Source organism: Phyllobates terribilis, unplaced genomic scaffold, assembly GCF_046119375.1.
Source record: "Phyllobates terribilis strain yellow unplaced genomic scaffold, ASM4611937v1 Scaffold_3__8_contigs__length_932513732, whole genome shotgun sequence".
NCBI classification, from domain to species: domain Eukaryota; kingdom Metazoa; phylum Chordata; class Amphibia; order Anura; family Dendrobatidae; genus Phyllobates; species Phyllobates terribilis.
Genome location: NW_027362763.1, coordinates 18799127 through 18823056, shown reverse-complemented (window position 1 = coordinate 18823056; position 23930 = coordinate 18799127). Strand labels below are relative to the sequence as shown.

Below are 23930 nucleotides of genomic sequence, written 5' to 3'. Positions count from 1 at the left end.
GGCCAGGTCATCTGGCGTAGCACCCCATCACTCTCTTTCTTGGTCAGATAGCTCTTACACAGCCCGGAGGTGTGTTTGGGGTCATTGTCCTGATGAAAAATCTTCAAATGAGAAGGTGTGTCCAAACTTTTGGTCTGTACTGTACATTTGACTCAAGGTAATCAAATAATTAAAATTTCCAGATCTTCCTTTTACAAAATGCAATAGAACTTACTATTATGGAGTGCTGCAGAGTCAAAAAAGGCAGGAATAGCCCACTAACTCGTCTGACTGAAAGCATATGCTAATATGATTTGACCAAAATGACAATGCTGTAAACACCGATGCTGCCAGTACATAGTTTGCTAAGACAATAAATCAAATAGTGCCTAGATGTATACTGTGCAACTAACTTAGCAAAATACTAACAAGATACAATGATCTTAAAGGAATTATCTGTCAAATAAGACACCGGGCCACTCCCCTCTGTTACGCTCACGCCCGGACTGCCTGGCATGAGCGTGATTAGTGATCCCACTGTACCATGAACCGTCCCTTCCAGTCTGTCCCACACTGAACAGACTGAAAGGGAAAGGCAGAACCAGATACACACAAGATACTTGCAATGAAGTAGCGAGTGGACTCTAAACTCACAACAGAAGTACAGAGACAACGAGTAGGAGTTAGGGCCGGTTCAGAGACAGCAGGAAAAGGGAAGGTACGGACACAGAGACAAATAGGCTAGGAGAGTGTTCAGACAGGAACTGACACTGCAACAAGATACAGGAGCGAGTCTGGGTATACGGCCCCCAGAATGGTGGACAAACAGGCTAGGAGAGTGTTCAGACAGGAACTGACACTGCAACGAGATACAGGAGCAAGTCTGGGAATGCAGTCTGGGAGAAGTCAGAGGTAACAGGACAGGACCTGGCAATACAGTTGCAAAGACAAACTGAGTGAAGGTGTTGCTCAGGCCCCTCCTACTGGGTGGAGGGGGTTTAAATATCCAGTGACTCACAGCAATAGGCTGGAGACGCATTAGGGGTGCGCCCACAGCAGCTATAAGAATCAGGAAGTAACCGGGCCGCCGCCCTAAACAGTCAGTCAAGGGACATGCACACAGCATGAACTGGAGCAGGAATAGCAGACTGGACAGACAGGTAAGATTGCGGTCTTGCATAGTGGGAGGTGGTGCACTATGCAAGTATGCCGCCAGGGATGTTACACCCTCACCCCGATGCGCGTTTCGCCTTGCTTGTTCCTGGAGGCGTGTCGGGGTGGGGAGCATCACTGCTATTTTATGTTCTGGCGGTCAATCAAAGCACTCGCTGATTAGTGTCATGGTGCTATTCAACCAATACTATTGGACTATTTGAATTGTCTCTGTGTGAGTCACCCCGTTTGTTTGATTGGAGGCACTTCAATATTTTTATGTAGTTTATTTTAAATGTTATTCAATAAAGAGATCATTTTATATCAAGCACTCCAATTATTTCTCTGATGAAATTAACATAGAACTGGTATGCTATAATTGAATCTGAAGTGTTGCACTCTCTTGCCTAGAGTGATGCAATTTGGGTAATATGATCATTTATATAAAGTACTGTCACGTACACACTTCTCAGCACATGATGTGGAGTGCGCCTGCAGGGGTTCATTTATCTCCTCTCACTCATTCCAACACTCAACCTGTTTTTGGCTATAAAGTGAGCATAAATCACTCCCCAACACATTCAGCACACCCCGCTTTCTTACGCTGCCACCACTCAACAAACAGATGGGGTGATGAGTCCCCAAAATCTAGGTTACTGTCAGACAATCAAAAAGGGTCAAATTCTCTCTCTGAAAGGCTATAAGTTCTTTAGAGTGAACAAGGATCAATTTATTAAAGGTTTTAAGCTAAAAATATACAGTATTTATAATAAATATATAAAATGGTAAAAATAAAATTACGCATATCATAAAATAACAAAGATATCAAAACTGTTCCGTCTGCAGTTAACTTCTGTTTTACTGAGGGAAGGCGAAATGAATCATGAATCACATCAGCCCGTAGGAAGCCCCCATCTGTGAATGCTTTCTCTGTGTCACCCGGCTTTTTATAGTCCTGACCATAGGCTCATATTTCCAGGATGACCTGGATTGGCTCATTAAAAAGATGCGGTCTGTGAATGGACGATGATCTAAGTTGTGGCATTTCAAATGCCTGTTTCTTCCTATACAGACAATGGGAAATATTCTGTCTAGTACAGATCATCTGCTAACACCATAGAAGCTCAGCATCCAGGAGCTATAGTGCCTAGTTTGACACTTCCAGCAAAAGCTCCTTTGTGCTTATAATACTGATATATCCAGTTTCACCCTTTTGTCAACTAAATGTAACTCTACTGCGGTTATGATTTCCCTTATTAATTATATACAGTATTTCCTTCACAAATGCCATTAGTCAGGATATACAATGCTGATGGCAGGTTCTCTCCTCCACGGTCTGTCCATACAGGATTACACAATGGTGAGGAAGACGGCGGACGACTGTGTGACCCCCATCATCCATCTCCATGAGCCTGGAGGACGGAGCAGGAAGACCACCGCAACACATCCCCCGCACTCCCCAAACCATGAGGAGAAGATCCTAGAGCTCACCAACAAGATCACTGAGCTGCTGACCGGAGAGGTGACTGCTGGGAGATTATACACTGGAGGATTCTGGGTGATGAGAGGAGACTGCTGGGAGATTCTACACTGGAGGATTTCTGGTGATGAGAGGAGACTGCTCAGAGATTATACAGTATACACTGGAGGATTCTGGGTGATGAGAGGAGACTGCTGGGAGATTATACACTGGAGGATTCTGGGTGATGAGAGGAGACTGCTGGGAGATTATACACTGGAGGATTCTGGGTGATGAGCAGAGACTGCTGGGAGATTATACAGTATACACTGGAGGATTCTGGGTGATGAGAGGAGACTGCTGGGAGATTATACAGTATACACTGGAGGATTCTGGGTGATGAGAGGAGACTGCTGGGAGATTATACACTATACACTGGAGGATTCTGGGTGATGAGTAGAGTTGAGCCACCCCCATAGTGTTCGGGTTCGGTTCATCACACACCGGTGTGTTCGCCGAACTGTTCGTCGAACACCGTTAAAACCAATGGCAGGCAAACAAAAACACATAGAAACACATAGAAAACACTTCAAAGATGTCCAAAAGCTGACAAACTGCTCAGAAGACACAACTAACACATGGAAAAGTGACAAGTACATATAGTCATGCGAAAAGAAAAGAGGTGGAGGAGTAAAAGGAGGGGGAGACACAGATATAGGCATGTCATGCCCTTCTAAAATCAAGAAAGGCTGGAGTAAAAATCTAAAATCAGCCTACCAACACCCAGACGTCGTGACAAGAAAATTAAAAAAAAATAATATCTTTAGGTAGAATGGCGGTTCCATTCAGAACACTTTCCTTACAAGACGTTGTGGTATCCCCGTTGTGAGTTGTGCCAAAAACGGAACCAAATACATTCGGACTAATCCACCATTTGTCATATCCAAGGGGCAGGTCAGTAAACGACAACATCGACGCAGAACCAAGTACAGTAGTATATACTGTACTTCCTTTGACAAGGCAATCAGGCGGATCAAGAAGTTGGGAAGGGTCACCCTAATGGCCAAAACAGACATTGATGCGGCGTTCCAGTTACTTACTACCTGTGCCTCCGAATAGTGTCCACCTATTGGGCTGCTTCTGCCAAGGAGCATGCTATATAGATCGTTGTTTGCCCATGGGGTGGTTCAGATCCTGCTCACTATTTGAGGCGTTTAGTTGCTTCCTCGAATGGGTTGTAATGGACGTTTCTAAGGGGGCACATATTATCCATTACCTTGACAACTTCTTATGCCTGGGCCCAAAAGATTCGCCATAGTGTGAATACACGCGGTAGTCCACCTGTGAGAAGGAGAGAGCTGGAGGGAGAGCGGACACCACAGAGCCGAGGGGTTAGATGGAGAACGGAAGAAGGAAAGAGGGCGAGGGAGGTAAGGGAGTACAGTGGAAGGCCAACCTGAGCTCCCCCACAGTCCTGCTGGGTGGGGAAAAGCCCTGGGAAGAAAAGCCGCTTGCGCATCCCTTTGAGGTTACGGGCTCAAGCGGGCAGAGGGACTATTCTGGAGTGTGAAGCCGACACGGCCAGTCCGTTCCTGCCCGTGCGACCTCCGTGTCGCCGGGTTTGTGCCAGAGCCGCAGTGAACCCTGACGGCCAGCCCCCCTCTCCCAATACTGGTGCATGTCCGCTGGTGGGTCTGGCCCCCCCCGCGGTGGAGGCAGTTCTAAGCTCTGTAATTTAAATTGTCCCTCTAATTTGAATGAATACACTTTAAATCCTTTTACAAGGATCTATTAGAGGGCAAGTCTGATGCCAGCAGCCACGGTAATTCCAGCTCCAGTAGCGTCCACTAAAGCTGCTGCAGTTAAAAAGCTTTTATAAGGATCGAGCTTGGTGGTCCACCGCAAGGCGTCCTACCGCCAGTCCAAGCCCCTTTGCCTTGGGGCACCACCCCGATGCTCTTCACTGAGTGTCCCAGGGGCCCGAAGCATTTCCTTTGAAAAAATTAAGTGTCCAAACCACAGGTGGTGTAGCTTGCTTAACAGCTGGGATACTCCGCAGACTAGCGGACACTGCTACTAGGCCCAAAGTATTGCCTGGGCTAGGTGCAGTTAAAAATTTGTAATTAGATCTACAGGCCGTGGCTACTCCGCTGACTAGCAGACACTGAAGCTTTGGAGCAGACCTCTGAGTAAAAAGCTCTTCAGACTCAACCATCTGTGTTACCCCAAGCCATAGTGTATGTAGTTTCTTACGGTTAAAAAGGGGGAGAGAGACCCGACCCACCTGGAATTGACGATGCCAACCTCGTGTAAAACACAGCAAGGGGACTCCAAAAAGAGTCTCCATTTTTTTCAGAAATAGTGGCACAGACACCACTTAAGTGGCATCAATTGTCCCAGAGTTGCTTAAAATGGTTGTTGAGGTGATTTTCCAAAATCCTCAAGCTTTTAGTCCCCCCAGGATGACACAGGTGGGGCAGACGGTGGTTGGCCCGGCCCTCTAGGCCGCATTGTAGCACAGTGAGCTTCGCACTGCAACTTATGCTTCATATCCATGTGACGGTTCAAGCATAAAGTACTCAAACTATTGTTTTTTTGGCCTCTACTTAGCTTTTGGTGACAAATGTTACAGATAACATGAGTTGGGTCATCCTTAGCGATCTCAAAAATTGCCCAGGCTATGCAAGGTTTAGAGCCCATGCGACACTGCTACTAGCAATACTAGCAAATGATTGGCTGGGTTAGATGCAGTAAAAAATTGTTATTAGATACACAAGCGGTGTAGCTTGCATCACAGCTGGGCTACTACGCCCAAAGTATTGGTAGACTCTATACTAAATAAAGAAGGAGTCACTGACTGTGATGGCCCCTCCGCGGGCCGTGGCGATTGGTCATCCCTTTTCGCTGCCCCTTACTCAACGAATTCACAAACATCTCCCGTTGGTTTGGAGTCCCATTATGCCCAACAAAAACCATAGGCCCCACAACAAAGCTATCGTTCTTAGGCATCGAAATCGACACCACAGCAAGGTTGTTCCGCCTCCCATGGGAAAAAATACCAAAACATTACACCTGATCTAGGTTTTTTGCGCAGTATGGAAAGTAACACTACAGCAGATGCAAGTAGTACTAGGTCACCTCGTGTTTGTGAGCCGGGTGATGCCAGTTAGAAGGGTTTTTTCTCTTCATTTATTGCCCGCAACAAAAGGGGCATCTAAACCGAGTCATACAACCAGAATCAGCAGGCAGCTACGGGCGGACTTAGAGGTGTGGAAAACCTTTTTATAATCATTCAACAGTCACACGTTATTTATGTCAGCAAAACAGTCCAACATTGAACTAAGATTATTCACCGGGGCGGCAGAATCAGGCGGATATGCAGCGATACTAAATAACCAATGGTGCACATGCTTATGACCTCCGTATTGGGCAGAACAAGTGCTGACAAAAAACAGACACTCCTGGAACTCTTCCCAATAGTGGTAGCAATAGAAATATGGGGCGCACGCCTGGCTAACAAAAAATATACGCTTCATAAAAAAAAACACCAGCCTAGCGCACTGCATTAATAAGATGCCATCATCGTCTCTCCCAGTGCTAGGCCTACTATGCCGGCTAGCATTCCTGTGCCTAAAACACAATGTATGGGTCCGCGCTAGCCACGATGCTGAGGGGTCTAGCGCTGCTGCTAGCGCTTTATCACAATTCAATTGGCAGATTTTCACAGAGCTCCCCAACGCCCACCCGTCGGGCAACACTTGCCCCCAATGCCTCTGGGATATAGTGGCGAACATCTAATGCCATTAATAAGAGCGCCAGTTGCCCCGTCAACGTGGCAAGCATACGGTTAAGCATGGGAAGAGTGGGCACAACTAGTAGCAGGCAGACGGGTTGAACAATGTGAACAAGCTAGGTTACAAGTCACCATAGAATTTCTCCACCAGCTAATGATGAGGGGCATATCAGGGGCGTCAGCGCAGCGGTGTCTGACCGGAGTAGCATTTCACTTCCAACTACTGAATTGGGGAGATGTGACAAAGAGATTCATCATCAGACAATCCATAAAAGGGTGGAAAAGGGGTCAGCCAAGTCAGGAGTGTAGACGTCCCGTCCCGTGTCACTAAAACTGATTTCTCACATCATATCCCTAACACCATTAACACGACACTCACAATTTGAAGCAACACTACTGTCTACTGTATTTGCGATCGCCTTCTTCGGGGCGCTATGCATAAGCGAATTAGTCCCTCAATCCAAAATTACCACCAGTGGAGGCTTATTGCACCAGGACGTAGTCATAGCCAATAATGCAATACGTCTACGCATACGCAAATCGAAAACGATTCCAGCGGGCAGGGGCACTTGGGTACTTCTACAACCCACAAACGGTACGCTGAGTCGGGTAACAATAGTAAAAACATATATAACCGTCAGATCACAAAGTAATTTCTTCCTATCATACATTGATGGAACGCCATTATCAAGATACCAGTTCCAAGCTATATTTAATAAATGCCTAACATCGGCCGGGAACCACCCCAAAGATTACGGGACACACTCATTCCGCATAGGCGCGGCCATGGAAGCAGCAAGAGCAGGACTGTCAGAAACGGAAGTTCAGAGGATAGGGAGATGGTGATCCACATGTTTGGCGAGATACATAAGACCGGACTTGTTATCCTAACATGGTTTGTTTCTTTTACAGATGACGCTAAGCCAACAGTGTGGGTGATAGGCCACTCGTATATATATTGGGCAGAAAAAAGGGCAAAAGTCCGCCCAGACGTGAGGAAATTAGAGTTTCGTAGCACATATTTCAACTGGAAAGGTATTAGAGGGCTGCAATGGCCACAGGTACTAATGGAGGTAATGAAGGTAGGGAGAGAGGCAAGAGGTCCGGTCATCTTAGTTATACAGGCCGGGGGAAACAACCTAGGTCATCACAAGAGCGCATAACTAATGGCAATAATGGAACTAGACACTGAGCGCTTCAGAGAATTTTTCACAAAGCTAACTATAGTATGGTCAGAGATTGTGCGCGAGACATCACGGCCATCGAACGGACAAGACAGCTAATAAATATTCGGATCGCAAAATTTAGAAGAGACAGAGGCGGTGTAGTGATACGACACCGACAACTGGAAGGAGATAAAGCAGGCCTCATACGGCCCGACGGTGTTCACTTAATGGATATTGGACTGGACATATTCCTGTCAGGACTCCAGGATGGAGTGGAACAAGCGTTAAGAGTGATGGATGGTTTGAGTGATGAAGACTCGACAGTCCCACGGTTTGCAAGTTAGAACTGTGAGATTCACTACGTGCACCACTGGTGTTTTGTGGAAAAGCACATGTAAGATTCTGCAACAGCCTCTGCTGATACTCCTGCATGCGTGAATCCCTTTCTATGGCAGGAATTATTTCGGCAAATTTACTTTTGTATCGGGGATCTAAGAGTGTGGCAACCCCGTAGTCGGGATTACTTCGAATTCTGACAATCCGAGGGTCATGTTGCCGGTAGTGCAGCAAGAAGGCACTCATGTGTCTTGCGCATCCAGGAGGACCAAGTCCTTGTTGTGTTGGTAGCGAGGTAAGAGCCATGCTTCCTTCCTCTGCCCTCTCCCCCCAACCTCGCACAACAGAAATGTGATTAAGGTCTCCCTCATCTGATGAGTCTTCGATGCCCATCGCCAGTTCGTCCTCCACTTCTTCCTCGGCTCCTGCACTTTCCTCACTAGTTTGGCTGCTACCATGCGCCCTGGTAAAACCTTCTCCCCCACCCTCCCATGCCTGCCACCTTGGTGCTGCCGACCGTCTGGACCTTGGAGATGTTATCCCTTCCGCATACGACTCCTCCTCTACTTCCTCCACCTCCTCTTGTCCCACCACCTGACTCCGAATTCTGTTTAACGTGTGCTCCAGCATGTAACTCACCGGAATAGTCATGCTGATAATGGCATCGTCAGCACTAAACATCTTCGTCGCCATTTCAAAACTGTGCAGAAGGGTGCATAGGTCCCTGATCTGAGACCACTCCAGCGTGATTTGCCCCACCTGTATCTTGTTGGCCCAGGCTATACGTCAGAACGTATTGCACCAGGGCTTGTCGGTGCTGCCACAGTCGCTGCAACATGTGCAGAGTTGAATTCCACCGTGTCGGCACATCGCATTTCAGCCGGTGAACTGGCAGGCCCAACGACTTCTGTAGAGATGTAAGTCGTTGAGCTGCGGAATGCGAACGGCGGAAGTGAGCACACAGCGACCGTGCCCTCTGCAGAAGGCCATCTAGTCCTGGATAGTGGGCTAAAAATTGCTGGACAACCAGGTTCAACACGTGAGCCATACAAGGCACGTGTGTGACATTGCCCCGGTGAAGGGCTGCACCCAGGTTTGCAGCATTGTCACACACGGCCTTCCCTGGTTGCAGGTCCAGTGGAGACAACCATTCATGAAACTGGGTCTACAGAGCTGACCACAACTCCTCAGCTGTGTGACTCACATTTCCCAGACATTTCAAAGTAAACACCGCCTGATGCCATTGAGCCCTGCTGCCAGCATAGTAAGGAGGTGTGCAGGATTCCTTCTGCACAGTTAGAAAGCGGGTGGCATTACCAGACAGGCTTTGGGTGCAGGTGGAGGACCGAGAGGAGGTTGAGGAGGCAGAAGCAGTGGAGGAACTTCTAGATAAAGAGGATTGACGCACAACTCGTGGGGACGGCAAGACTTGGACAGCAGCCCCTTGTCCTGCTGTCACCATAGTTAACCAGTGCCCAGTCAGTGACATGCATGTAACGCCCCTGTCCATGCCTACTCGTCCAAGTGTCTGTGGTGAAATGCACCCTGCCTCACACAGAGTTTCTCAAAGAATCGGTGATGTTGTGTGCGACATGCTGGTGGAGCGCAGGCACACCTTTCTTTGAGAAGTAGTGCCAACTGGGCATCTGGTACTGGGGCACTGCGACGGACATAAGGTCTCGAAAATCCTCTGTGTCCACCAGGCGGAAAGGCAGCATTTCTGTAGCCAACAGCTTGCAGATGGTGAAATTCAACCTCTTAGCTTTGTCATGGCTAGGAGGAAATGGTCTTTTACTTGTCCACATCTGAGGGACTGAGGGCTGGCTGTTGTGCTTAGACGGGGTTGAGTAGGGTGTCCCCGGCAAACTGCCGGTCTGTGAGGAAGATGCAGGCGGAAAAGTTAGGTTGCCTTGATCCAAAGGTGGTGCTCTCGATGTCGGAGAGCGCTCAACACCAGCTGGTGTTTCCACTTCCAAATGAAATGATGACCTGCCAATCACACTGGCTGTTGCGGGTAAAGAGGTGGCAGGTCTGCGTCCAAAAACATGTGACTGCTGTCCCCCCAGTCACAGAGGATGAAGAGGCCGCGGATGCACAAGATGGGGCAGACGGTGGTTGGCCCGGCCCGCTAGGCTGCATTGTAGCACAGTGAGCTTCCCACTGCAACTTATGCTTCATATCCATGTGACGGTTCATGCATGAAGTACTCAAACTATGGATTTTTTGGCCTCTACTTAGCTTTTGGTGACAAATATTACAGATAACTCTAGTTGGGTCATCCTTATCGATCTGAAAAAATGCCCAGGCGATGCAAGGCTTAGAGCCCATGCGACCTGAAGAGCCACCACGACTTGTGGTCAGAGGCAGAGTTGTGGTTGAGGATGCAGTTGTTGACGTGCTTCCAGTACTCCGTCTCTGTCCCGGAAGGCGCAACCTAACCTCGTCGTCAATAGCATCCTCCTCCACCTCCTCTGCTGACATCATCGACTGGCTGACTGTGGGTTGACAGTAAGTGGGATCTCCAACCTCGTCATCACCCTGTGTGTTCTCACACCCATCGTCCTCAGAGCCAACCTCTTCCTGCCCTGACCGAAAAGTCAAGTTGTCTCTCCAATCAGGTATTTGAGTCTCATCATCGTCTTCATCATTGTCTCCACCAACAGGAGTTACAGTTTGAGAACGAGGGTCTACATTATGCTCAGAACCTTCTTCATCTGGTCCTGGATCCGACTCATAAAGATTCTGGGCATCAGTGCAGATCATTTCCTCATCTGGATTTACAGAAGCTCTGGAGCCGACCTCTGATTCCCAGGCTATAGTATGAGTAAACAGCTCTGCAGACTCAACCATCTGTGCTACCCCATACTCAGACGGGCAGCTGGAGACTTGGGAGCTGTGAGGAAGCAAGTGCGATTGGGGTGACAGGACTGGAGTATTTGTGATGTTGAAGTTGAGGTGGAGGAGAGCCCACTTGAAGGAGCACTTGATATCCGTTGAAGCACCTGCTGTTTTTGTGCCTCATCTGGAATTTGTAGCGATGGGTGTGTCCGTAAGAAAGGGATCGTATCACATTGTCCATGAAAAGAAGTAGACATCTTAGTTTGGCTGGAAGATGGTCTTTCTTCTGCAGATGTTACTGTTGCTTTAACACCTACCCCACGGACACAACCTTTTTTTCCCTTTCCAACACGCCTATTCCCCTTTCCACCAGCAGCAGGCCTTTTGCCACTCATTTTGGTGGTTAACTAATTGACAACTCTGTAGTTGTTTGGACAAAAAACAATGGATGGAAACCGAGCAGAGCTGAGTGGCCAAACTGTGGTACTAGCCCAAAAGGATTGGCTGGGTTAGATTCAGTAAAACAATTTTATTAGATACACAGGTGGTGTAGCTTGGTACAGATGGGCTACTCCAATGAGTAACAGACACTGCTACAGGCCCAAAAGGATTTACTGGGCTAGATGCAGTAAAAAATTGTTATTAAATACAAAGGTGGTGTAGCTTGGTACAGATGGGCTACTACAATGAGTAACAGACACTGCTACTATGCCCAAAAGGTTTTACTTGGCTAGATGCAGTAAAAAATTGGTATTAGATATACAGGTGGTGTAGCTTGCACAACAGAGACTGACTAACACACACTGCTAGAGGCCCAAAAGGATTGGCCAAATGCTGTGAAAAACACTTGCACAGCACTGGCACAGACCTGCCTGGCAAAAAGTGCTAGGAACTGCTGTAATCTAGCCCTCAAAAGGGCTGCAACTACAACTAGTCCCTACTCCCTAAACCTATCTGTCTATTTAAGAGCAAATTCGCTTGCAATTCACACAGTTACAAAGTATAGCGCCCACAGCAGCAGCGGTGCCGTCTAACACTCAGCTGCAGCAGTGAGAAAATGGTGGCGACGGAGAAAATGGCTGGGTCTTATAGGGCAAGGACATGTGACATACACAGCCAATGACACATGCCCTTGCTTGTGTGAAAAAAAGCACTTCGCTGCGTGTGTGCGCTGCTGATAGGCTGACAGATTGCACCTCCCCACTGCAAATGCGGGAAAGAAAAAAAAAAAATGGAGATCGTCATTATTTCTGCAGAGATCCATCCCCTGCCCCTCCCCCCACCCCGCTGTACACTCAAACTGCGTATTAACATTAATTTTCATCATTACTGAGAAAAAATCCAGTTATGATTTTGGTGCACGAACAGTTATCGAACATAACCTCGAACAGCCGGATTTTTTGAAAATCATTCGGGTTCGTCGAACGGCTCGAACACTGCCCAAGACAGCTCGAATTTGAGATTGGCGAACAGTTCGAGTCGAACACCGCTCATCTCTAGTGATGAGAGGAGACTGCTGGGAGATTATACAGAACTAGATGGTGGCCCGATTCTAATGCATCGGGTATTCTAGAATATGTCTCCCGACGGTGGCGTACTTATTTTAAATCTGCCGCCAATTGGCCGGAGACCGTGTTTAAATTTGGCGCCACAATTGCAGATTGGTCGCCGTGGGTGGCCACGAGCAATCAGCAGAGCGGTGTTTAAATTTGGCGCTGATATCGCTGATTGGTCGCGGCCGGCATCTGCGACCAATCAGCGAACCGTGTTAGTGAGGACCGGGGACCATCCACCTGCCTTATAATACCCCAAGAAGGATGTCACATCCCCCCTCCCTTATAATGCCCCATGCAGGATGTCACCCCCCCTATATAATGCCCCATGCAGGATGTCACATCCCCCCCCCTCCCTTATAATGCCCCATGCAGGATGTCACACCCCCCCCCTTATAATGCCCCATGAAGGATGTCACATCCCCTCCCCTATAATGCCCCATGCAGGATAATGCCCCATGCAGGATGTCACATCCCCCTCCCTTATAATGCCCCATGCAGGATGTTACATCCCCCCCCTATATAATGCCCCATGCAGGAAGTCACATCCCCCCCTATATAATACCCCATGCAGGAAGTGACATCCCCCTATATAATGCCCCATGGAGGAAGTCACATCCCCCCTCCTTTATAATGCCCCTTGCAGGATGTCACTCCCCTCCCACCATATAATGCCCCATGCAGGATGTCACATCCCCCCTCCCTTATAATGCCCCATGCAGGATGTCACATCCCCCCCCTCCCTTATAATACCCCATGCAGGAAGTCACATCCCCCCCATAGTGGCCCATGCAGGATGTCACATCCCCCCCTCCCTTATAATGCCCCATGCAGGATGTCACATCCCCCCTCCCTTATAATGCCCCATGCAGGAAGTCACATCCCCCCTCCCTTATAATGCCCCATGCTGGATGTCACATCCCCCCCTCCCTTATAATACCCCATGCAGGAAGTCACATCCCCCCCATAGTGGCCCATGCAGGATGTCACTCCCCCCCACCATATAATGCTCCATGCAGGAAGTCACATCCCCCCCCTCCCTTATAATGCCCCATGCAGGATGTCACATCCCCCCTCCCTTATAATTCCCCATGCAGGATGTCACATCCCCCCCTCCCTTATAATGCCCCATGCAGGATGTCACATCCCCCCTCCCTTATAATGCCCCATGCAGGATGTCACATCCCCCCCTCCCTTATAATACCCCATGCAGGAAGTCACATCCCCCCCATAGTGGCCCATGCAGGATGTCACATCCCCCACTCCCTTATAATGCCCCATGCAGGATGTCACATCCCCCCCTCCCTTATAATGCCCCATGCAGGATGTCACATCCCCCCCTCCCTTATAATACCCCATGCAGGAAGTCACGTCCCCCCATAGTGGCCCATGCAGGATGTCACATCCCCCCCTCCCTTATAATGCCCCATGCAGGATGTCACATCCCCCCTCCCTTATAATGCCCCATGCAGGAAGTCACATCCCCCCCCTATATAATACCCCATGCAGGATGTCACATCCCCCCTCCCTTATAATGCCCCATGCAGGATGTCACATCCCCCCTCCCTTATAATGCCCCATGCAGGAAGTCACATCCCCCCCCTATATAATACCCCATGCAGGATGTCACATCCCCCCCCCATAGTGCCCCATGCAGGATGTCACACCCCCCCTCACTTATAATGGCCCCTCCACAATGTCACACACCCCCACCCCACCATTTAATGCCCTATGCCCCCATGCAATAAAAAAAAAAAAAAATCCAAAACTCACCTCACTCCTCAGCTGTTGCTCCAGACTCCAGCGTCGCCGGCATCTTCCCGCTCTGCGCTGTGATGCTCAGGAGAGAGCGCAGTGTAAAGACGTCACCGCGCTCTCTGACCTGAGACGTCACAGTGCAACAGCGGAAGACACTGGAGCTGCTGCGGAGGCACGGGGAGTGGTAAGTATGGCGCCGGGTGCCGGGGCCCTGAGCAAGCGGGGGGAGGGGAGGGGGGGGGCGTCACACTTGCCGTCAGGAGATAAGCGGCCGTAGCCGCTGATCTCCCGACGGTAGCCGCATGGAGGTCAGCGGCGCCTCCGGTCGGGGAACTTATGCTGCGAGCAGCCGGCTGCATCTCCCGGCTGCATCGCCGCTGACCTCCGTGTGGCAGATGAGCCGCTAACGGCCGCCATCTTTTTCTGAAATGCTGCGTTGCTGATTGGCCGCGGCCAGACCAATCAGCGACACGGGATTTCCTGGACAGACAGACAGACGGGATAAGACGATTATATATATTAGATACACTGGAGGATTCTGGGTGATGAGCGGAGAAGAGACTGCTGGGAGATTATACAGTATAAACTGAAGGATTCTGGGTGATGAGCGGAGAGGTGACTGCTGGGAGATTATACAGTATACACTGGAGGATTCTGGGTGATGAGAGGAGACTGCTGGGAGATTATACAGTATACACTGGAGGATTCTGGGTGACGTTTGTCTCGTTGGTTGTCAGGTTCCTCTCCGGTGTCAGGACGTCGCTCTCTATTTCTCCATGGAGGAGTGGGATTATGTAGAAGGACACCAGGATCAGTATAAGGACCTTGTCGTGGAGGAGCACCGGGATCTGTACTCGGACGTTGTGGTGGAGGAGCACCGGGATCTGTACTCGGACGTTGTGGTGGAGGAGCACCGGGATCTGTACTCGGACGTTGTGGTGGAGGAGCACCGGGATCTGTACTCGGATGTTGTGGTGGAGGAGCACCGGGATCTGTACTCGGACGTTGTGGTGGAGGAGCACCTGTTTCGTACATCACCAGGTAAGAGGAGACGTGTGTATTATATATCATTACTGTAATCACAGGCTGCACTGGGGTCTTGTCGGACCCTCTGTCTCGCCATGTACAGGGCATACACACAGGGGTACAATGCCCGGTGATGTAGAAGATCCCGGTTTTGGGTCTTGTTCAGGTCCTACATCTGCAGTGTGTCAGTCTCGTGGTCGCCCGTCTCTATACATGGCAGAATGTGTACTTATCTGATCAGCGCCGCCTCGATCCGTTCATTGCACACAGACATGTAACCTTTAAAAGCAGAATAACTTGTATGTCTCTTCCTGACTGGACCACTAATAATAATTTTTTTTTATTTATATAGCGCCAACATATTCCGCAGCACTTTACAATTAAGCGGGGACATGTACAAACTAGTTCTGTCTTCTTCTGGGACATGAAGCCTGGATCAGTGGATCTCTAGTCAGGTGGCTCTCCTGTTCATCCTCCTCATTCATTTAAAAAATGGAGCTACAAAGTCATAGTCCCAGTATTACTATATGAGCATATTCACCCCTACACCTAAAAAAATGAGCATTACCGGCAGCTCAGGCTTCAGCTTCTATGTGTGGTCATAGATGGGGAAAAGAGCATGAATTTCATGGCCGACCAGGAGTGTAAGGAAGGGGACGTTCATGTCTGTTAGAGGGTCACCTAGATACTACTTCCATCACCTCATGTAACAATCTCTTGTCCGTCTGTTTCCTACAGATGGACTCGGTGTAAGAAATCCCCCGGAGAGATGTCCGGCTCCTCTGTATTCCCAGGACTGTCCGGAGAGTCACCAGGTAGATGAAGCTGCGCCTTCACCACATCTATATGGCGGTGCGCTCAGAGATTTGGGTGCTTCTTCTGATGATGTCTGTTGTATTGTACTGAGCTGTTGTATTGTACTGAGCTGTTGTATTGTACTGAGCTGTTATACATGTGACATCAGGGTGGAGATCTGACTGATATTAAAGTGGAGGATGAAGAAGAGCAGATGATGGACGATCAGCCGTGTATGAGGGATGTGAAGGAGGAGACTCCAGGAGATGATACCGCAGGTATGTAATAATGGGGTCACCGGTGTCTTCTGGTGAAGCTCCACCTTACAGCTACGTGACAGTTCTGTAAATTACACCTCAGATGAGCCTTAGCACATGACAAATTACAGTGTTATGTATTTACCAAAATCTAAGCCAAAATGCAGAAGACATGTTTGAAAAATTAAGTTGTGTATATATATATATATGTGTGTGTGTGTGTGTATATGTATATATATATATATATATATATATATATATATATATATATATACAGTATGTATGTGTATATATATATATATATATATATATATATATATAGTACAGACCAAAAGTTTGGACACACCTTCTCATTTAAAGATTTTTCTGTATTTTCCTGACTATGAAAATTGTACATTCACACTGAAGGCATCAAAACTATGAATTACCACATGTGGAATTATATACTTAACAAAAAAGTGTGAAACAACTGAAAATATTCTAGGCTCTTCAAAGTAGCCACCTTCTGCTTTGATTACTGCTTTGTGCACTCTTGGCATTCTCTTGATGAGCTTCAAGAGGTAGTCACCGGAAATGGTTTTCACTTCACAGGTGTGCCCTGTCAGGTTTAATAAGTGGGATTTCTTGCCTTATAAATGGGGTTGGGAACATCAGTTGTGTTGTGCAGAAGTCAGGTGGATACACAGCTGATAGTTCTACTGAATAGACTGTTAGAATTTGTATTATGGCAAGAAAAAAGCAGCTAAGTAAGGAAAAACGAGTGGCCATCATTACTTTAAGAAATGAAGGTCAGTCATTCCGAAAAATTGGGCAAACTTTGAAAGTGTCCCCAAGTGCAGTTGCAAAAACCATCAAGTGCTACAAAGAAACTGGCTCACATGAGGACCGCCCCAGGAAAGGAAGACCAAGAGTCACCTCTGCTTCTGAGGATAAGTTTATCCGAGTCACCAGCCTCAGAAATCGCAGGTTAACAGCAGCTCAGATTAGAGCCCAGGTCAATGCCACACAGAGTTCTAGCAGCAGACACATCTCTACAACAACTGTTAAGAGGAGACTTTGTGCAGCAGGCCTTCATGGTAAAATAGCTGCTAGGAAACCACTGCTAAGGAAAGGCAACAAGCAGAAGAGACTTGTTTGGGCTAAAGAACACAAGGAATGGACATTAGACCAGTGGAAATCTGTGCTGTGGTCTGATGAGTCCAAATTTGAGATCTTTGGTTCCAACCACCGTGTCTTTGTGCGATGCAGAAAAGGTGAACGGATGGACTCTACATGCCTGGTTCCCACCGTGAAGCATGGAGGAGAAGGTGTGATGGTGTGGAGGTGCTTTGCTGGTGATACTGTTGGGGATTTATTCAAAATTGAAGGCATACTGAACCAGCATGGCTACCACAGCATCTTGCAGCGGCATGCTATTCCATCCGGTTTGCGTTTAGTTGGACCATCATTTATTTTTCAACAGGACAATGACCCCAAACAGACCTCCAGGCTGTGTAAGGGCTATTTGACCAAGATGGAGATTGATGGGGTGCTACGCCAGATGACCTGGCCTCCACAGTCACCAGACCTGAACCCAATCGAGATGGTTTGGGGTGAGCTGGACCGCAGAGTGAAGGCAAAAGGGCCAACAAGTGCTAAGCATCTCTGGGAACTCCTTCAAGATTGTTGGAAGACCATTTCCGGTGACTACCTCTTGAAGCTCAGCAAGAGAATGCCAAGAGTGTGCAAAGCAGTCATCAAAGCAAAAGGGGGCTACTTTGAAGAACCTAGAATATAAGACATATTTTCAGTTGTTTCACACTTTTTTGGTAAGTATATAATTCCACATGTGGTAATTCATAGTTTTGATGCCTTCAGTGTGAATGTACAATTTTCATAGTCATGAAAATACAGAAAAATCTTTAAATGAGGTGTGTCCAAACTTTTGGTCTGTACTGTATATATATATGCATATGTTGTAGAATACCTATACTAACTATAAAGAAGCAAATCTCTCCCTGATGCAGCAGCAGCTCTCTCTACTCTGCCTGATTCCAGGGTACACTGTGGCGAGCATGGCGGCGCCATGTCTTATATAGACCTGATGACGCTGTACTGCCAGTCAATCACTGTAATGCCACAACAAACATGGCTACTGCATTACAGTCCAAGGCAGGCAATCCCTGCATGTTCATTGGCTCTCTAAAGAGCACCAAACATGCAGGGACGGGACCCGAGTTCCCGCCCGAGCAACCCGGAAATACTCGCTGAGCTTGTCGAGCACCAAGATGCTCGGACGAGTACCGAGCAGTGGCGAGCATGTTCGCTCATCACTATTGAACTTTTTTTAAAACTTTTCCTTCTTTGTCAAAAATACCTGGTTATGAGGGCGTGGATGCTGGGAGGTTGTCATCAAATTGGCCCAGGCCTTTGACAGAGTACCCCTGGATCTGCTGTACATAGTGTGTGTCTCTCTCACCTCTCCTCCTTGGTTTGGCAAGAAAGCTAGCCCCCTGCCGCTAGGGTTGTCTGATGGGAATTTTTTCAACAAATTTTATACAATGTCATTCTGGTATAGAACCATTTTAGAAGACCCTTCCCTTCCAAACCCTGCCGTGCGCCCAAACAGTGGTTTTCCCCCACATATGGTGTATCGGCTTACTCAGGAGAAATTGCACAACAAATGGTATGGTGCAATTTCTCCTGTTATCCTTATGAAAATGCAAAATTGGGGGCTGAAAAACATTTTAGTGGGAAAAATGTGAAAATTTTATTTTTATGCTCAATGATCTAAACTTCTGTGAATCACCTGGGGGTTCAAGGTGCTCACCACACATCTAGATAAGTTCCCTGAGGGGTCTAGTTTCCAAAATGGTGTCACTTGTGGGGGGTTTCCACTGTTTAGGCACATCAGGGGCTCCTCAAACGCAACATGGTGTCTGATAATTATTCAAGCAAATTTTACATTCAACAAGTCAAATGGCGCTCCTTTCCTTCCGAGCCCTGCAGTGCGCCCAAACAGTGGTTATTCCCCACATATCGGATATCTGCGTGCTCAGGGGAAATTGCACAACAAATTTTGGGGTCCATTTTTTCCTGTTACCCCTGCAAAAATAAAAAAAATTGGGTCTAATTAACATTTTTGTGAAAAAAGTTTAATGTTAATTTTTTTCTTCCACGTTTCAAAAATTCCTGTGAAGCAACTGAAGGGTTAATAAAGTTCTTGAATGTGGTTTTGAGCATCTTTAGGGTACAGTTTTTAGAATGGTGTCACTTTGGGGTATTTTCTGTCATAAAGGCCCCTCAAAATCACGTCAAATGTGAGGTGGTCCCTAAAAAAATGGTTTTGTAAATTTTGCTGTAAAAATGAGAAATCGCTGGTCAACTTTTAACCCTTATAACTTCCTAATAAAAAATTTTGGTTCCAAAATTGTGCTGATGTAAAGTAGACATGTGGGAAATGTTATTTATTAAGTATTTTGTGTGACATATCTCTCTGATTTAAGGGCATAAAAATTCAAATTTTGAAAATTGCAAAATTTTCAAAATTTTCGCCAAATTTCCGTTTTTTTCACAAATAAACGCAAGTGATATCGAAGAAATTTTACTACAATCATGAAGTACAATATGTCACGAAAAAACAATCTCAGAATCAGGGGGATCCGTTGAAGCTCCAGAGGTATTACCTCATAAAGTGACAGTGGTCAGAATTGTGAAAATTGGCCCGGTTATTAACGTGCAAACCACCCTCGGGGGTAAAGGGGTTAAAGACATGCAAAATTTTTAGAATGCATTCGCTTAGAAGATCATAAACATAACATCTTTTCTTCCCTTTATGGGAAGCACTTTTTCTTGAACCTTACTGGTTACTATATCAAAAACATTATAAGATTTCTCTTTCCAATAAAACTCTCTTCATATATAATCAACATTTGTCATATAAAACACTTTTTCAGATAAAACATTTTTCATATAAACTGTTCCTTAACAGGTTACAGCATGATCTGCAACCAGGTGTACTTTTTTTTTTTTTTTTTCCTTATTAAGGTGCAAACTAGCAAACTTGAGTGTGAGGGACCCGTCCGAAAACGCTCAACGTAGGCCCTGGGCGTGGCTGCAGGGCATAGATAATCCAGATGTTGGACCACGTCTTCGGCCACGCCAAACGGGTTTTTGTTCTGAGGTCATTGTTATACAGATATAAAACCAATAAGGGGCACTTTAAGAAGTGCAACTATTTACACTGAAAGTCTTTGGCTGCTCACAGTCCCCAGCCTGTCAGTTCCTTGTACCCTTTCCAGGTAACTATGTGAACACCACTAAACAAATAAACTTTTTAACCTTGCAGTGTCTCTGCTGCACCCTACGGGCAACTATATACAGTTCAAAGTTCCAGCTACTGTGCTTAGTAGTGGTGCCCCCTCCGGAGAAGCTCTTGTCCACTGTAGGCTGGCCCAGCTGGGTCTTCAGTGCTGTAGGGTGAGGAACTGCTCCCTTTCCCCACCCGGTGGACATTCAGGGCATACCAGCCTCTCTCGCCTCTGTGCTTGGTGTAGGTGACGTAATCACCCAGGTACAGATTCCGGTCCGGGTGACCTTCTTTTAGGTGGGACTCCACGTCCCTCCGGTTTACAAAAAGATCTGTCTCGGACTGCGGGTCCCGGATGAAGCCCCAACCTCACTCCAGGTTGAACTTCACTACGGTCCCTTCGGCACGGGGACCGTATGCTGCCCTCCTGTCTTTGCGGGCCCGGGCCTTCTCCTCCATGTTCCGGGCCTCCAGCTTCTCCCAACGCACCCGCCGGATGTGCCGCTTCCTCTCGAGCTGCTCCAGCTCTCTCCTGCAGTGCTCTTTCCTGCGGGCCGCCTCTGCTTTTGTTTCTTGGGGAAACCCCATGAGGTCTCCCCCAGGGTTGTCCCACTCGAACTGATCCTCCTACCTCGGGAGACGGCGGAGGGCAGGGGAGCTGGTAGTAGTAGGGGCTGCTGGTCCTCCACCTCCCCAGACCAATCCCATGGACGGCGTCTACACACCCAGTCGAGTGTTAGGGGAGGTGGTTCCCGTAAGGGGCCCAGGAGCGGGCCGGTGTCGCTGGTGCCCGGAGGTGATGATTCCGGGGCCTGGAGGACGTCTAGGGCGGGCTCACCCGGGGACAGATGTCCTGGGAGGAAGGTCCGGAATGGGTCCGCGTCTTCCGCGCCCGGGGGCAGAGGGCCTTGCTGGGGTGTCGGAAGGGGGCCGGTGTCAGTAGCACCCGCGATCGACGGTTCCACCAGGGGGCACAGGAGCAGGTCAGCGACTCTAGCGCACGGGACAGGGAGACTCCTCTTACCTGCTCCCGCCGCTGCTCTTGCGCTGCACTCTGCCTCCTGGTGCTGGTCCGGATCCGCCAAGGCTGGGGCGCTGCCTGTGCTTGGTAGCATTGTCTGCTGCCGGCTTGCCATCCTTTCCACCATCTCCTTTTTCCAGCTAGTGATGGCATCTTGCTGGGCCCTCTCCATTCTCTGGTTTAGGTCCTCCATCCCGGCGTAGAGGAACCCCGAATCCTCCCGGGACAGCCTGGCAACTAACCCCTCCTGGGTGAGGGGTGCCTCTGGTTGTAGCAGGCCGCTGGCAGGGATTCCAGTTTCTCTTCCTTCCATGTTCCCTGCCGGGTGCGATCTGTCTAGATGGGCCCATACCACACCTCGTCTTCCAGTTTTGTTCTTCCCTATCCCCTTTTTGGGGCGGTCGCATGTCTGCTTGCTGTTGGTCACACCTGGGGGCGTCTCCTCCAGACCGATGGACAGGTCCAGGGATATGGCCACAGTTGCAGTGGGTGGGCCACTCTTTTGGCGCCATTCTGGGACCCGGCCCACTATGGGAGGTGATTTCTTGTTGTCTTTTGGCTCGCACATAATGGCGCCCGTTCTTCTGGGGCGGGCGCCACATTCAGTATTAGACACAGTCTCTAGGCGCACAATACCCGGTGATAACGGGTGGGTTACATATACTGTTCGTGACGCCAAGTTGACGTGCCCCCTGGGCCGTGGGGTGCCGTGCCGGTAGGTGCTGGGGGGGGGATGTCACAGTGGCGGTGACCCGGTCCGTGACCCAGGGCGGTCAATAAAAAGGGATTATTGATAGGGGATTTATGGTGATTGTATAAAGTTCGTGATGCCACCTGTGGAATGCAGCTAAAGGGAGACGCCGCTGCGGAGCAGGTCCTCTGGAGATGATGTTACTGCAGCAGGGATGGTGTGGCTCTCCACAGGAAGAGCTAGCTCCAGGGCAGTGTAGATGTTGTAGGTTATGCTGGGCGTTGTAGTGCAGGGGTTGATGGCGCAGCAAGAAACACAGAGACCAGGGTCTGTACTCACAGTTGTTGCAGTCCAGATTACAGGGATCCATGTAACTGCCCTCGTCATCCTGTGTTTACTCAGGGAGGGGTTCGGTCTACCCCCAGGTAACTCCGGAGTACTTAGCAGTACCCCCTTCTGTGTGTCCTCACTCTCTGGCCTTCTTCCTGCACCTCACACCTAGTATCTCCAATCCGGTACCCGCGGGCCTTTGGCGGGCGACGTCTGTTCCGTCCCCTGGGTCCTATATGGCTACCTTCTCGGTGAGACTGGCGTGGACTTGTGGCTACAGGACAAAAAGTACTGCAGCCTCCGGTTTCTAGTTGGGCATAGAGTCCTTCTCTAGTTGAGGGACCGGTTCCCCTTAGATGGCCTGACCCCTCCACCGCCTGGCAGATGCGGGCGTACGGGTGGCCTTCTGCCCGGCCCGTACCCCTGGGGTCCTTTCCTGATTCCTGGAGCCTTTCTGTTCCTCTCTTTTCTCTCCTTTCAGTCCTGGGCCTTTCACCAGGCCCTCTGCCTGAGCAGAGCTCCTGCAGATCCTCTGCTCCTTCACTTCTCCTCCTCTGACTGAACTCGCTCCCTAAGATGGCTTCTCAATTTATACCTCCCTCTCATGTGCTCCCCTAAGCTACTTCCTCCACCCACACCCACTACGTGGTTCCCCCTCTCTAGGTTCCCCCCCACTCCAGCCAAGGGAAGGGCTCAGCAAGAACCAGAGAGATCTTGCCGTTCCCTGTTTGCCTGGAGTGGTGTGTTGGATGCAGGTGTTAGGGTCCTGGACTGTACTCCTTCCTTACCTGAGAGTGAGATGCCACATCTCTGGCTGAGATGCAACACCTCTGTGGCGACCGAACCCTCAGGGGCGCCACACCTACACTTTCGACCATATCTGTATTTACATGTATGACCCGGTCACCAGTCAGTATGTGTATATATATATATACGCATCTATGATCCGGTCACTTGTCAGTATATGTACATGTATGAGCCGGTCACCTGCCAATATCTGTATATGTGTTAGGAATCGTGGTTCTGTGCTCACACCTGGCAGTGGAGCAGGTCGGGTGCTACGCTACTCTAGTTGCAGGCAACGCCATTGTCCTGACCCTGGAGGCACAGGAAAACTGTCCCAATCTTATGGACCATTGCGTTCTGGTGTTGTAGGATGTGTGAGGATGCGGAACAATGTGTCTCTCACTGATTTCTCTGCCCGGGGAACATGGGACGCTGTGTTCCCTGATTGCCAGGCAACGCATTACGCTCCTGTGTCTGGCACTAGGCAGTGGTGGGATTGTGTCCAGTCTGCTGTGCAAGCTAGCAGGGAGTGGCTGTCTGGATGATTAGGAGGTACTCAACACTTGATCATTAGGTGGGCTATTTAACCCTGTTTGCTGCTCAGTAATGTGTTGTTTATTGTGGTTCTTATGTGCTGTGGTAGTGAGTGGTGCTAGTAGTGGGATTGCTATCTTTTCAGGGGTTTTCTCCTTTTCTCTTCTG

General features: G+C 48.7%; 1 protein-coding gene across 1 annotated transcript in view; it reads left to right on the top strand.

Moving 5' to 3' along the window:
• LOC141258705 (uncharacterized) overlaps window positions 1-23930 on the top strand; it is a 70492-nt gene that overhangs the window by 17295 nt on the left and 29267 nt on the right. Inside the window, exons 2-5 of the mRNA XM_073673727.1 lie at window positions 2480-2653; window positions 14772-15075; window positions 15799-15875; window positions 16025-16133. Coding sequence (XP_073529828.1) covers window positions 2480-2653; window positions 14772-15075; window positions 15799-15875; window positions 16025-16133 — 664 coding nt within the window. The remainder of the gene's footprint in view (window positions 1-2479; window positions 2654-14771; window positions 15076-15798; window positions 15876-16024; window positions 16134-23930) is intronic.